The 14,615-nt window shown below is 31.5% G+C and overlaps 1 protein-coding gene across 4 annotated transcripts; it reads right to left on the minus strand.

Moving 5' to 3' along the window:
• Positions 1-20: 20 nt before the first annotated feature.
• Positions 21-6,531, minus strand: LOC119672408 (large proline-rich protein bag6-like). 4 transcript variants are annotated; one of them, XM_038083448.1, is made up of 9 exons: positions 6,313-6,531; positions 5,699-5,784; positions 5,436-5,553; positions 1,603-1,799; positions 1,351-1,479; positions 1,118-1,280; positions 709-980; positions 174-648; positions 21-107 (listed from the first exon to the last, which is right to left on the minus strand). In XM_038083448.1, exons 2-9 carry the CDS (start codon positions 5,762-5,764, stop codon positions 49-51), a joined length of 1,479 nt encoding a protein of 492 aa, XP_037939376.1. In that variant the 5' UTR covers positions 5,765-5,784; positions 6,313-6,531; the 3' UTR covers positions 21-48. The 4 variants fall into 4 exon arrangements, with proteins under 4 accessions (XP_037939376.1, XP_037939375.1, XP_037939373.1 ...); XM_038083447.1 differs by having other exon boundaries at positions 709-1,064; positions 1,618-1,799; positions 6,313-6,530; XM_038083445.1 differs by having other exon boundaries at positions 709-1,064; positions 6,313-6,530.
• Between the last annotated feature and the right edge of the window lie 8,084 nt (positions 6,532-14,615).

Below are 14,615 nucleotides of genomic sequence, written 5' to 3' on the forward strand. Positions count from 1 at the left end.
TATCAACAGAAAAATTAATTAATAAATTAACCGAAGAAAAATTATATATCATAAAGTACCAATTGAAGGACGTCCGTTTAACTGTAAAGTAATTTCCGCTATACCTCCTACAATTAGCATCAATCATAAATGAAATAAAAAATCAAAACCAAAAACAAAATAAAATATTTTACCATTTCCTTGCCCTTCAATATTGACACTGGATGCTTGTGTAGGTGGCATTACTTCAATAATTGGTTCATCAACTGGATCCTCTACAACGTTGTCTGCGTTAGTAGGTATTGGTACGATAGCTACATGAGCTGTGCCCATTCCTGTATTCTCAGTGTTATTAGCACTAGAAGAATCATTATTAGTAGTTAAAGTACTTGTGCTTGCTGGTCTATATCTATTATTTCTAGTATTGTTGGCATTCTGTTGACGAGCCGTAGCTGCGGCTTGGGCGGCAGCTGAAGCCATAATATAATTATTTGAAGTAACATAGCCACTTTGTTCGACTAATATTGGACGACAAGTTAAATGGCGTGGAGTAGCTTGCGAAACGTCAAGCATTAAATCAGAAATGGCATGTTGAGCATGAGACATGTAATGTAAAGCTTCGGAGACACGATCATATAAGCGTTGCGCTTCTTCACGTCCAGTTGTGTCCTATTATTAAAAACAATACTTTTATTAAAATTCAATTAGCATATTTTAGAAATTTCTTACATTTTCTTCAAAAGTTGGATCCTCATGTAAGAGTGTGTAAAAACGTGCAATAAATGGATTAAGACGTTCTTGCACCCGACGCATTTGTTCAACAACCTCTGCAAGTACTTGTGTACGTGTACGTCGGGGTGTGTCATTTGAACCACCATTGGAAGTAGCAGTATTTGCATTGTCTGTATTTTCTGTTGGCGTTGTAGGGGAAGCGCCTTCAGCAGCATTACCATTTGCGTTAGGTTCTGCGTCAACTGGGCTATCATCTTCACTATGTGCATCTTCAATAATAAGACGAGTAGTAGGTAAAGTATTAATTGTAAGGTTGTTTTCAGCTGGATTTTCAACATTGTTAGGGTTGCGTTCTACATATTTATTACAATTGTATTATTACTCTACTTGTATATATTTGTCTTACCTTGACGTTGCATGGCAGCCGAAACAGCACCATGGACCATTTCCATAATATTTTGCGTTGGATCTGTTGGTAAATCAGCTGCAGATATACCAACTTCAACAACAGTAGATTCCATTGTCCAACGCCCACGTGTCAATATATCCAAAGGAGTGTTATTTAGTCCCTAAAAATATATATGGAATTTTTACTTTTGTTGCAAAATATATTATAAGTAGACAAAAAAATTTATTTACACGTTGTGGATCTTCAAGATAATTTGCGATATTATTAGCACAATCCAACATATGACGAGCAACAGTAATACGATTCATACAAAAAGATGACGAAGATGTAAATGGATTGACACGCATTTGGCCATTACTCTGTTTATGAAGAAAAAGAAAAAAAAATAAATTAATTTAAAATGTTTAAGGTCATATATGTATACATTTATTAGTATATATATATACATATATATAAATTAAATAAAATATATTTAGAGTTACAATATTTGAATTTACAGGGATTGCCATCGTGCCTACGACCAAACCATCCAATGCACGAAATAGTGGAGAACCACGCATTCCCCGAGTAGCTGTACGTGTCTCACGAGGTACATCATTATTTTGTGAACTGGAAGTTGATGGACCGCGTTGAGAGGGCGGAGGACGTTCAGCAACATGGACCACTTTACCTTCGACATCTGAAAGCAATAACAAATCTAAGTTATTGAAATTTTTTAAAAGAATTTAATATATTATAAGAAAAATTTAATATGAACTAATGAAGTAGCAATTAAATCAAGTGCAGCAGATATATCCTTCGAGAATGTTATTAAATAATACGAAATTGAAAGAGGTAGCAAAGATGGTAGGAACATTATAAACAATACTACATTGTACATTTAAAAATAATATGAAAATTGAAGCTCGCGACAAAGATTTTTATTATTCTCATTTCCCCTTTCAATAACACTTAACCACTACCCATCCATTTCCCCAATCCCCATCTATGTAATGGTAGTGTATATCCTTTTTATGTTATCTGCTTACTGGTTCCAGCGGATTACACCAACAATAACAAAGATTTTTTAATATATTTGAGACAAATATATAGTAATGTCACTAAAAACAGTTAGCAATATGGAGTAATCATAACAAAAACCAATGATCTACAAAGAAAAATCGGAAAAGCGTTGAAATGACTTTGAAAAGAAATCCGCTGTTAACTTCAGAGTGCAATTGTATCTTTAAAAGGAAAAAGAATTTGCTTTTTGTACATTTTAAATAAGTAAATTAAGAAAAATAAAGTATATATATGAAGTAAATAAAAATTTTAGTTTTTCGTGTTAATATAACAACGCAAAATATACTCCTCGCAATGATGAATATGACTACAATAAAGATGCCACCCCCAATCTATTTTTGTCCCTAACAATCTCCCCTCTCACACTACGTTTACCTAATCACATCCTAACCCATGTAATGTATAAGAGTTTGTAATTCCTTTCATGTCATCTGCTTGACATGAATATTCTATTCTATATTCTTCTACGTGGTATATACATTAATAACAGGGTCTTATGCTCCATTTAGAACAGAAAACTGAACCATCTGACGTTCTGTAGAGAAATTGAAGAATTATTTTTGGTTTTCAAACTTAAAAATATAGTTAAGTGATAAGATATTTTTTAAAAATAAATAATTGTTATCTGCAGTAGGTAGTTAGGTTAAATTGACAATCTCTAAAAACCATATGGAAGTTATTGAAACAATTGATCGCTGAGTAAGATAAAACGAACCAAAAGGAGTTTATATAACTAAATGTAGATATATAGAACTAAATGTTTTTTTAAAGTTTGGTTTTAAAAGTTATAATAGGATTAATTTGTATAGTGTACTTAACGTCTTACTGAATATAATTATTTATTTTACCACTTTTCATTTCTTGATAAGTTAGACTAATATTAAAAGTTATAGTATTATATATATATGATGTTATAGGTGTTCTGATAGCTATTGACAAATTGTAAATAAATTTCATAAACAAAAGGTGATGTGAAATAAAGTCATTCTTGCTGCTGTAACCCGCAGGGATCTGTAAAGTAGATAACATATGAAGTCATTAGTGTTATATGCAACTACGAAGATTAAATTATTTGTATATCATTCTTGTTATCTGTTTGATAGATCTCCGCGGGTTACAACAACAACAGCGAAGATTATTCTTCAATGCATCTGCAGTCTTTACTGTTGTGCATAAACTAATTGTTCTAATAGATTAATATATCTTTCATTTAAAACTTTATACTTCACTTGTAAATTTACACAAAACATAACTAAATTTAATCTTTTGTTTTAATTGTTTATTTATTTAGAAGCTGGAACACTCGAAAAAAAATTTGTAATAAATTGATAGCAGAATTTTATTTTGCTATTGTTGTGACCCAACAATAGCACCCTAAAATCAAAACATGTACAGATTATAAGGCGAAAATATCCCAAATTATAAGGCAGATATGTATTAAAATTAACCTAAGTAGATGACAAGAAACTTTGCTATCACAGGTGGTTGCTGTTGTTGTAACCCGTCGGGATCTGAAAGCAGATATTACGTAAGGATCACAAGACGAATACATGGTTTGGGATGTGGATGAGTGGTGTTTGGTTCAAGAATAGGGACAAAGGGAGAATAAAGAATATGTGTTACGTAATATTACGTAAGGATTACAAGACGAATACATGGTTTGGGATGTGGATGAGTGATGTTTGGTTAAAGGATGGAGACAAAGGGAGAATAAAGAATATGAGGGATTGCAATTATAATTAATCCAACTCCAGATGAAGAAACGTAGCCACATCATAAGGGTGAAACCAAAAATCAATTGAAATAAGGTTTGTATGCGTAGGGGGATAATAGATAGGTCACGTTATGGGGGTAGGTAGAGCTGTAGTTTGGGCATACATTAGGAATTAGAACATATTTAAGCGTGACAAGTAACTGTTTAGCACATGACTGTACCCTGATCTTAATTGAGTTAGGAGAGTTCTTGCTGCAAGCGAAAGACGTCGGCCTGTTGAGAACCTTGTTGAGAGTTAACCTAGGTCTTGAAGAGAATACTGTGTCTGTGTGGAGTGTCTATAAGTCACTGATGTTGGCTCCACTGCAATAGGGTTTGATATGGTTATATCAGGTAGTCGCCATAATGAGTAGTAGAGCTGTTGTTAGTATACATGTTCCGGATAGATGTGTTTATTTGTAACAAGTAACAGCACGTGAGTTCATCCAAACCTCAATTGGATTGAAAAATTTTTTGCTAACCAAGGAAGTCGTCACAGGGAGAGCCTAGTCAGTGGAGTCTCTGTATATAAGATTGATTTAATTCAGTTTTTGTTTCGAACTGCATATCATGTGTTTCTGACGAAATATATTTTTAACTCATCTTTATTTAATTAAGATGAGTTAATAGCAAAAGTAACAAAACTCCAGCAAAAATATGCGAACATAAAAAGTCAAGTACGGCTTTGGATCAGTTGGTTAAGGTGCGCTGATTCTGAGCTTCATATTTGGCAGGACCCGAGTTCGATTCCTGGTACTTGCAGTCTCAAAAATAATTATTTACGAATAATTAAATATAAGAATTATTTACAAGACCACTGATGAAGGGTATTTGGCAATACTCGAAACAGCTGTATGGTCAGCCAAAAATTCAATTAATTAAAATAATTTAAAAAATAAATTTTTGTTGTTTCACTTCTGTTCGAAAACCTCTTTATTAAAAAACAATATAATAGTTGTCCCCAAGTAAAACATATACTATGGTCATTACAGCTGTTTTGTATTAGTCAACAATTCTCTCCAGAAATTATTTTTAATGTTTGTATTAAATGGACATTGTTTATGAAATAAAACAAAAGAAAACCATATTTATAGGAACAATTGTTTTGCTTATTTATAAAGTAATTGAGACCACAAGAAAAACAAACATTTGCAGATAGACAAAACCGTATGACACGACGTATTATTGTAACCACTAAGAATTGTATAGTTTTCCAATTAAATCTTTATCTTATACTGACACTTAATTCCTGGTATTATAAACGGCAATGATTACAACAAATACACAATTAACGATAGCAATAAAATCGGAACGCATAACAGAACTTTTTGCTCTGTTTTGTATAAAACAGAACTTAGAAAAAAAGAGACTATTTTCTTTAAATTTTTATGATAATTTAATTGTAAAATAACAACAAAATTCTAAACAAATGTTTTCGAAATATTTTCAACCCTTGCCTTTCTTACTAACTAACCGATTAGACTTGGTTCGGTGACTCACCATAAGTTTTCAATTGCTTCTCATCTGCCAAGACCCGACCGCAGTAAATGATGCGTTGCTGTTCCGCGGCAATATTCGTTTTTTCAGCGATTTTATCCTTGAATTCCCGCACAGTAATCTATAAATGAAATAAATAGAAAAAAAAAAAGGAAAAAGAAAGTTTCATCAGAAAATCTTTAAATCGCCGACTAACTGTATATGGGTGTGGTGGTGGTGGTGGTTATATTTTCAATATTTTATAACATAACATTTATTAAACTTACCTCATTATCAACACTAAATTCGTGAGTTTGTGCATCAAGCGTCTTTACCTTAAGATTTATTAACATTTTGCATACAAATTATATACCTGAAAATTGTTGAAACAGACTTTTAATATCACACATCACAGGTTTTGTTTGATTAATACAAAATTTTAATTACCAATGCCAAAATATATATTTTCCACTTTTCTTTTCTTTTCAATTCAATATAAAATAAAAGTTACTTATGCTTATGCTATTTTTATTTATCACACACGTTCGCACGACGAAAAAATTTATTTTCTAAAAACTAACCACTCAGACGACGAAAACGTTTATATGAAGTGATGGTATTGTCAAAGCAACTTATAACAAAAAATTGTATGACATTTTTGACAACTGAACTAAAGTTTTTTTCCAACAAATATTTTTCGTTTCTTTTCCAACTATTACGGTGCATAGGCGACACGTTTGCTGTATATAGCGGTACTCTACTAACACATTAAACGCGTAGGCATTGCGGTTTTGCACACTTGCTTGCGAATAATTTAATACTTTCGGTAGCACATATTGGAAAATTTTAATTTAAACACTAAAAGTATTTCTTCTATATACTTTTCTTTAGCGTTACTCACCTAATTATTGTTTTTTTTTACCGATTTTATCAATTTCTATGCTAAATACTGCGCACTTCCAACTTTCAGACGTTTTTAATACAATCACAAGTGACAATGAATTTTCCACAATTTTAATTTATCTCAACAGCAGTGTTTGCAAAGACTTTTCGCAGGGTTGCTTTTCCAAAGTTCAACTGTTAATGAGAATTTTAACATATGTTTGTCATCGAAACACACAAATATGTACATAAAAATATCGATATACAATATTTATTTAAAAATTATAATTTATAAATATTTATAAAAAAATTTTAAAATAATTTTTCAAATACAATGTTTACTTTAATTACTTTCATGGTCTTAAAGAAAAAATATTTCTGTAGTTACATTCGAATTCTTACCACCCAAAGCCAACTTCACCCCTCACGTTGACTATGCCATCGCCAATGCTCTTATAGGCATACTCAACTGTAAAATGCACTTCGTAGGCACAATCAGCTTAACTGCAAAGATGTAATGTGTTCTGACAGCCAAATTTCCTTAATTTCGTTAACATGATACTAAGTTAGTTTAAAAAGCGTTCATACTGAGCCAAAATATGGGAAATCAAATGGATTTTGTTGTGTTACTCTATTTAAAATTAATAACAGTTATAGTTTTTACTCCATATACAAATTTAAAAATTTGCACTATTTTCAAAATATTTTCCCGGTTTTATTAAACTTAACCGTCACTGAAATTTATTTAAAAAAAATGTCATTTTTACGTTATCTCAACTTTGTCTTTTGCTTAAAATTTATCTTACGTATAATTACATTTGAAATGTCCTTTAATTTGAAGCTTCTTTTCAACCAAATTAAGTTTATTTTCCTTAATTTCACTCTAAGGTTAAATCTAAATTTCGTATGGAAAAACAACTTAATTTCACTGAAAAGAAGACGAAACTAATATTTTTGCGAAATTAGAGTGTGTCTGAACATAGTATTAAGCTGGTTTGTTATAGACAATTTAATCTCCTCCTGCTCATGTACGCTTTCGCTTCTACATGTCCATACTTTCTGGTTTAGATATTCCTAGCCTGCTAGGTATTTAGTGTTCTACTCTCATTTCTCTTTTCATTCATTGCTAAGCGGTGGTTTTAGTGGATTCAAGTCTTACACTGTGGCCTTCGATGCTTTCCACCCTACCGCAAAAAAACCACTCAAGGCTGGTTCCACAGTCGCAACTTACGTCTCGATACTAACATAAAGGTCACTAACCACGGTCAGTTCACATGATCGTACATTTTGAATTCATCAGTGAAATATATTTATTTTTATTCACCGGAACTAAGCTTGAAATGTTTAATAATATATAAAAATATTTTGATTTTACTTCATACAATTTTTTATTGATAAAAAGTTAGTTTGAATAGGAATATTGGATAATCGCTATACGTTTATGTATTGCCATAAATCAATATCAACTTCAGCAGGCTATAAGTCACTGAATTAATTTGTACTTAAATCAGTTTTGGGGCTTAAGTAAGGACTATTACTCAGAGTATTTATATATGATAGTAAAAAATTTAAAAGGACAGCAACAGATAAATTATTTTAAAAATTTATGAAATGCTCTCAATTACAGACAAATATATTAGAACGCCAAAATCAATAAAAGTTTGAAGAAGAAGAAATATATTTATTTTTTTAAAAATTTTAAATGAATCATTAACTCATTTTCGTTTAATTAGTCAAAAAAGTTTAATGGTAATGAAATTAAAATTATTTCCTTTTTTATTAATGCAGTTATTTTTGTATTCATATTTGTCAATATATTTTAATTACACTAGGTTTGTTCAACAAGGTACTCGTAGTAACTTTGAGTAACACTGTATATACACAAATCCGTTCTATTAGCAAATTTTTGAGGAAATGAGAGCATCTAAAAGAGTGTAACATCCCTGACGTAATTTGAAAATGCTACACAGGCTCGCACTTGTTATTTCAAGTAAATTTGTGTAGATGTGTGAATCAGCTGTTTTGGTTTGAATTTAAATTTTTGTATTGTTTATTCGCGCTGCACTGATGTTCTTATCAGACACAAATCGGTTCCATGAAAATCTGTGTATACAGTGAAATTTGGCATTTTATTTTTGTTACGCTCTCTGTATGTTTTACTACGTATAGCTCATAGAACAGATGTATTTTGTTTTTCCAATTAGATTCATAATGCATTGCACGGTCAAGGAGTTATCTACGTTCTTAATCTGAACTGCACTAGCGATATTTATTACATGAACCTTAAAATGGTGTTTGTATGTGATAGATTAGTTAAAGTACAATTGCTGATCTATTGTGAATAGTATTCGTGACAAATCAAATAATATTTTGTCGTAAGAGGGTAGTTCGCACTTTTTTTTTAAAAATTTTTTGAATTAAAAATTTTGTTTAAATTTTTTGTGTATATTAAATAAATTGATATTAAACTTAAATTTTATTTTGATGTTAAATTTTTAATTGCGAATATTAAATTTTTTGTTAATTTTTGATTTTTTGCATCTGAATTTATTAGTAAAGATTGTAAACACTTTAGAAACACTTTAGCAGAGGGTTAGAGGCATTATGCTCCAATGGAATATGAGAATGAGAGAGAGGAAGGATTAGATTATTTTAAAATAATTTTCTAAATATCGCTCACATTTTTATTGCCCAGTTATATGAACTTTTTTTAATCTCATTATTGCTATGTTTTGGTAGGACTTCTATTATTCTTGTCTATTTTTAAATTCAATGAAATTTTTAATATATTTTGCTTAATTTTCCATTCGGGTTTTTAATATAAAATCTTTAAGTTGTAAGAGGCAGAATAGTGCTATTCTCCTTTCCTCTTCTTTTCGTCTTTGCAAGTTCAGCAGATATATAAAGCGATATATTTAAACTTTTATAATCGGTTCCTATAACACGAGAAGTTATTCGTCAATATACACCTAAATTCCAAGAGAGACTCAAATCTCATCCAAATCCTCATGTTCGATATTTTTCTTCTCCAACTGCACTAAATCGTCTTAAAAGAAAATCATTTCTGAATATGAATACCTCAGCTCAATAGCATACATGTTAGTTTCTATTTTCAAAATTAATTTCTAATTTCTTCTTAATTTCTTCTTAAATTCTATTTAAGAAGAGAAATAAATCAATGGAAAAAAAGTCTTACTAGCACCGGACAGAAACTCTATTTTTTCTGTATTATTGGTTGGAAAATATTTAATTTTAGTTGGGTTAGATTCTTCTTGAAGATTATTCCTTTGTACGAGTGCTGATCGGGCGAATTTCTCAGTTTCTTTTGTAAAGTTAAAAATATTCCTGAAGATTTGGTGTCTTCTTATAAAGTTTTGGCAGTAAATTAACAGCATCCTTTCCAAAAATATTACTGTGGATTGACACAGATATTATACTGTTTTGCTATCTCACTAAGAAACAATAAGCAGCTGATGTTGCTTATTGTTTGATTCACAGAGTTAGTGGTCGCAGAGTTTCAACTGCTATCGAAGTAGAGCATCGGCGTCTATTGTTAACACGCTGCAGTGATCAGGAAGCTTAAAATATTTGGATATTTCTAGTTTCTCAGAGAAAACTACTCAGTTACTCACCTCTCAGTAAATACCGCTAAACCCTCTTTTAATGAGTGAACTCTCGATAGCAACGGGCTTCTGGACGACAAGTCGGCAGTGAATTTTGTGTCGGATTTAAGAGTAAGGAAAAGCATTTAAGTAATGATGTGTTATTTTTTTTTAAAATACAATCACGATATTTATTTTTTATTTTTTAGAATTTTTTGTTAATTTAAAAAATAATTATTTACAACTGCTTTTAATTCCCAACAATAATCGAATGTAAAATACCTTACCGGTTGAGTTCTACACCCGTCATTACACTTCACCCCTAACGTATGACCATTTAAAGCTACCAGTACAAGTCCCTATTGACTCAGTGGCAGGTCTATTTTCCTGCAATTTGAAACATGTTCCTACCGCTGACTGCAATCTGTGGTATTTTGCATGAAATCCACATGGAGTTGCCTTGCATTGATATCCAGTTTTTTTCCTTCGCCAAAGTTCGACTAGCTTCGCTAAAAGACAAATGAAGTTGTGCAAATTTTATATATGCGAGCATATCAGACCAAATATGTAATTTTTTTTTATTTTTACTCGCTTATAACCCTGAAAAGGAAACCTTCGCTGGATGGTTATTTTCTGCTGAAATTTGCATACTCGAGAATTTGTCCTTGTAACTTGAAAAGTGCACGGGCCGAGCCATCCGGAAACTTTGTCTGGCAGTGGATTTTGGCTCATTTGCAATGTAATTTACAACAATTGCCATAAGTTAGTGGGGATTTTTTACTTTTCCACTGTTTTTTTGTTTCCAATTTAGTATTTTGAGTTGTGAATTTTATTCCAAACACAAAACAAAAAAAAAACAAAAACGATTGCAACATATGTAAAAGGATAATAATCACGAAGGACATTTTAGCTTTAAATTTAATTTTAAATCAAATTTCTTGGCTCTTCGTTAAAATTTCTTGAAGAAAGCTTTGTCCTTTCGCTTGATTGGCTGTGCGTTTGTCTTTCTGTGTGTTTCGGTTGACTATCAGTTGCATGCAACTGCGTATCCTTTTGTCAGATTTCAGGCGAACCAATATTCCTAAAGGCATAGCTCTGACGTCATCCGGGTCGTTTGTTGTGTGCTGCTTGGCGTTCGTCTTTGTTCTGCTCGTTTTCTTGCTCTCGATGTTGTTGACGTTGCATCGTAAGTTTTGATATCCTTTGTTTTTCTGGGTTTGAGGTTTGTCCTTTGTTGTCAAAATGTTGTAAAGCCTTCCAAATCTGCTGACAATAAAAGTTTTTTTTGTATCAAATTCATGTAATAATTTATTTGACAATTTTTTTCTAATGATACAATATTTTCATCTTATAGGGAACTGTACTGGAAATAGAAAATTACGATAATAAACGATAATAAAATATTTTAGAAACTGGAAAATAGTTTGAGAATGGAAAATTTACATAACAGAACACTGAAGGTCAAGGTATCATCTCAACAAAATGGCCTTTCCAAAACCAATATCTGTTATTTCTGTAAAATGAATGACCAACATTGAGCAATAGTAGACTTATCCATCTGCCGATTCCCTGAAATGGATGCAGAAGCGTCATTAAGTAGCATAACTCTTATCGAGCTGCCGATTATATGAAATGGATGTTAGACTTATTCGTCCTGTAGGTAGATACTTTTACTGAAAGTCCAGAGATCCATTATGACTTATTCATCTGCTGATTCCCTGAAATGGATGTAAAAACGTTCAATTAAATTGTCTGAATATATGAATGTAGAAACGTCACTGAGTTAGAACCGTATAACTTTATGCATTTGCTGATACTCTAAAATGGATAATAAAACTTCGAAACATTAAGCAGTAGTAGACTTGTATGTCCTGTAGATAGATACTTTTACTGAAAGTTTGAAGATTCGTTATATGTTATCCATCTGATCTGATTCTCTGAAATGGATGTTCAAGCGTCCAACTTATTTCTCTGTAAATAACAAACACTGAGCAGTAACAGACTTACTTATCTTCCGATTTTCTTAAATGGACGTTGAAATGTAATGAGCTGCATAATATTCCCAATTCATATCACAAAAACATGAAACTAGACTATCTGGAAAATGCTTGAGCTTCAAAAATAGTGCTTGTTGAGTGGGTCTTAAGGCTACGTATCTTTCACATCTATATCTTTTAATACTCGTTATAATAAATTGGTAATTATATGGTTATGACGAACAAAACTGATGCCTTCAATACTCTCAATACTGGATATTAAATCTTATAGCGTCGTATGAGACATTTTTTCTGGATGTAATGGTGTTACGATAGTTACTTGCCAACTTTCACTAATTTATAAGGGAAATTATAAAAGAAACAAAATATAAATATATCCCTAAAAAAAATTATATTAAATTTATTAAATTAAAATTTGTTTTAAATATTTGCAGTTTTGATGTGTTCAGCGGTTGTTAAACGGAAAGAGTGAACCTTAAAACAAATGCATGTGTGATGCTTCGGCTGACAAATCTATGAAATAGGTAACCGTTTATTTTGAATATTTTTATTTTTTGACAAGTTTCGTAAAGTTTTATTCGATTAAGTCAGAAGTTGAGAGACCCCAAAGTACTAATGGATAGAGAAATAGACAGTTAACGGACATAAGCAAATATTACTAAAAGTATTTAATCAGCTAGATCAAAAATTTCAACGATAGAAATCATCTCCGCTGTCTTCTTCATTGGGCTGCAATATTTTAATAACTTAAACGAAAGATATTCCCTTATTTGTGGAAATAGCGGGATTACCTTTCCGATTAAATTGAAGTTTACACCTATAAAAATAATTTTAAATTAATATTGAATTATTTCAAAAATTGTCTGCAATTGTCTGCCTCAGCATAAAGATAGAAGTTTTTTATACTGTGCCTGACAGAGTCATCCGCACTTTTTTTTTACAAATATTTCTAGCGGCACATCCACGCACATATCTATATGCACATACATGTTCAAACATGCTGCTTTGTCTGTACAGTATAACTCATGAAGCAAATGAAGTAATGAATTTAGCTTGGAGGCATTTTTGAAAGTTTTTCACACAAACCACAACGTATGAAAAATTTTTCCAACTATAGAACGTCTACCTTTATGAATTCCTTTACTTCGTCCTTTTTACTATACTTAACCTTTCATTTTATATATTTTAGTTTCTTTTTTTTTTTATTTTTAAATATTTCATTTGTTCTTTTCGCATCACATAACTAAACTCGAAAATACTTTTATTTGATGCGATTGAGCATTTCCCACGAGCTTCTTTCTTTCATCTTCAGTCCTTGTAATGTGAGCCAAGTGCTAAGGAATGGAAAAAAAATATGCAATGCAAGTTCCTGCATCCTGTGGGAATTCACACTTTTCTGTTGTGTGCCAAGGCAGAAGGAGTACTCGTAAGTTAATTTTTTTACCTTTGCGTATTCATAGGTGAGTGCATTGCGGAAAACGTTTGAAGAAATGTGCGGAAATTTGATTTAAATAATGTTTGTTGGCTTACTTCCGCCGCTCGTTTCTTGGATTTGCTTAACCGAGGTTAAATCTTGCATAAATCTTTTGAATTAAAAATGAGAAGTGAGATTTAGTCGGAATTAATTGAGCTCCACTTGACTGCTATGGTGTATGATTAACGATTTTCCATAGGTAAGTTTTAAAGCCAATAAAGTTTAAGGAGTTCAGATTTTTTAGAGAATAAATGCAATTGGGTTATTTTGTTTTATTTTTTATTATGATAAGGAGTTGAAGAATTGTATTTTAAATATATATATATATTGGGCGCATGGGTTCACGGTTCAGAGTTGGTAGTCCTGACACTGGTAGTTCAAAAATTGTATCCGAACAAATCATATTTGTTTAATATGATTTTTCTAAAATCACTGCTAATGCATAATGAATAACGGTATGAATTGCTTTTTAAGATTTGGCTACCAGTGACTATGAGAAAGAGTATAAATGAAAGATTCCAGTCAAAGAGATTTGCATTAAGTGATGAAATGGAATGAGAAAGTGAGGTATATTTTTGAGGACTTGATAAATCGTATTTTTTAAAAGGAATCCAAATGCTGAGATCGTTGGATTTAGTATGTCGGCTAAAAAGGACTATAATATAATTTTTTCAAAAAGAAATGCGTTTATATTACATACGCCGGGTATTTATCGATCCCTTTAGTATATATTCGATTCGCATATTTGTCGGCAATTTTAGATGCCTCTTTTTTGACTGTTCGGAATCTGAGTTGTTGGTGTAATACAGCTACACTATACTACTTCTATACTACTTTTTATTGATACAACAGGGCTTAAAGAATTACTTTAAACCCAGAAGGGCACAATACACCCGATGGTAGCATTATCACATCCCCTAACAATAATAATAAAGTATACAGCTTTGTTGGTAATATGGGTCGCGATTTGCGATTAAGCGTAGTGTCTCGGATTAAAGACGTTGAATTATTACTAGATTTGTGTCTATCGTAACTCTCTATAGCTATAGTCCTTAACATCAAATGGTATTCTGTAGCCTATTATCTTAAACCTGTTCTTTAATATCCAAATGGGTTTCTGTACACTATTATCTTAAACATGTTCTTTAACTTATTATATTATATATTATATTGTATCTCTCTCGGGTTATGGGATAGCTATGGGATCCATAACTCCGGATTGGCTTGATTACAGTATTCTAGAACAGAA

This window comes from Teleopsis dalmanni, chromosome 1 (assembly GCF_002237135.1).
Source record: "Teleopsis dalmanni isolate 2A chromosome 1, ASM223713v2, whole genome shotgun sequence".
In the NCBI taxonomy this organism is placed as follows: domain Eukaryota; kingdom Metazoa; phylum Arthropoda; class Insecta; order Diptera; family Diopsidae; genus Teleopsis; species Teleopsis dalmanni.

Coding starts and splice junctions, on each gene's coding strand:
- LOC119672408 (XM_038083445.1), bottom strand. CDS start 5,764: ATGTTAATAAATCTTAAGGTAAAGACGCTTGATGCACAAACTCACGAA. Junction 1,480..1,602: donor TCCCTGTAAATTCAAATATT/GTAACTCTAAAT, acceptor CTTCATAAACAG/AGTAATGGCCAAATGCGTGT. Junction 1,065..1,117: donor GGCTGCCATGCAACGTCAAG/GTAAGACAAATA, acceptor ATAAATATGTAG/AACGCAACCCTAACAATGTT.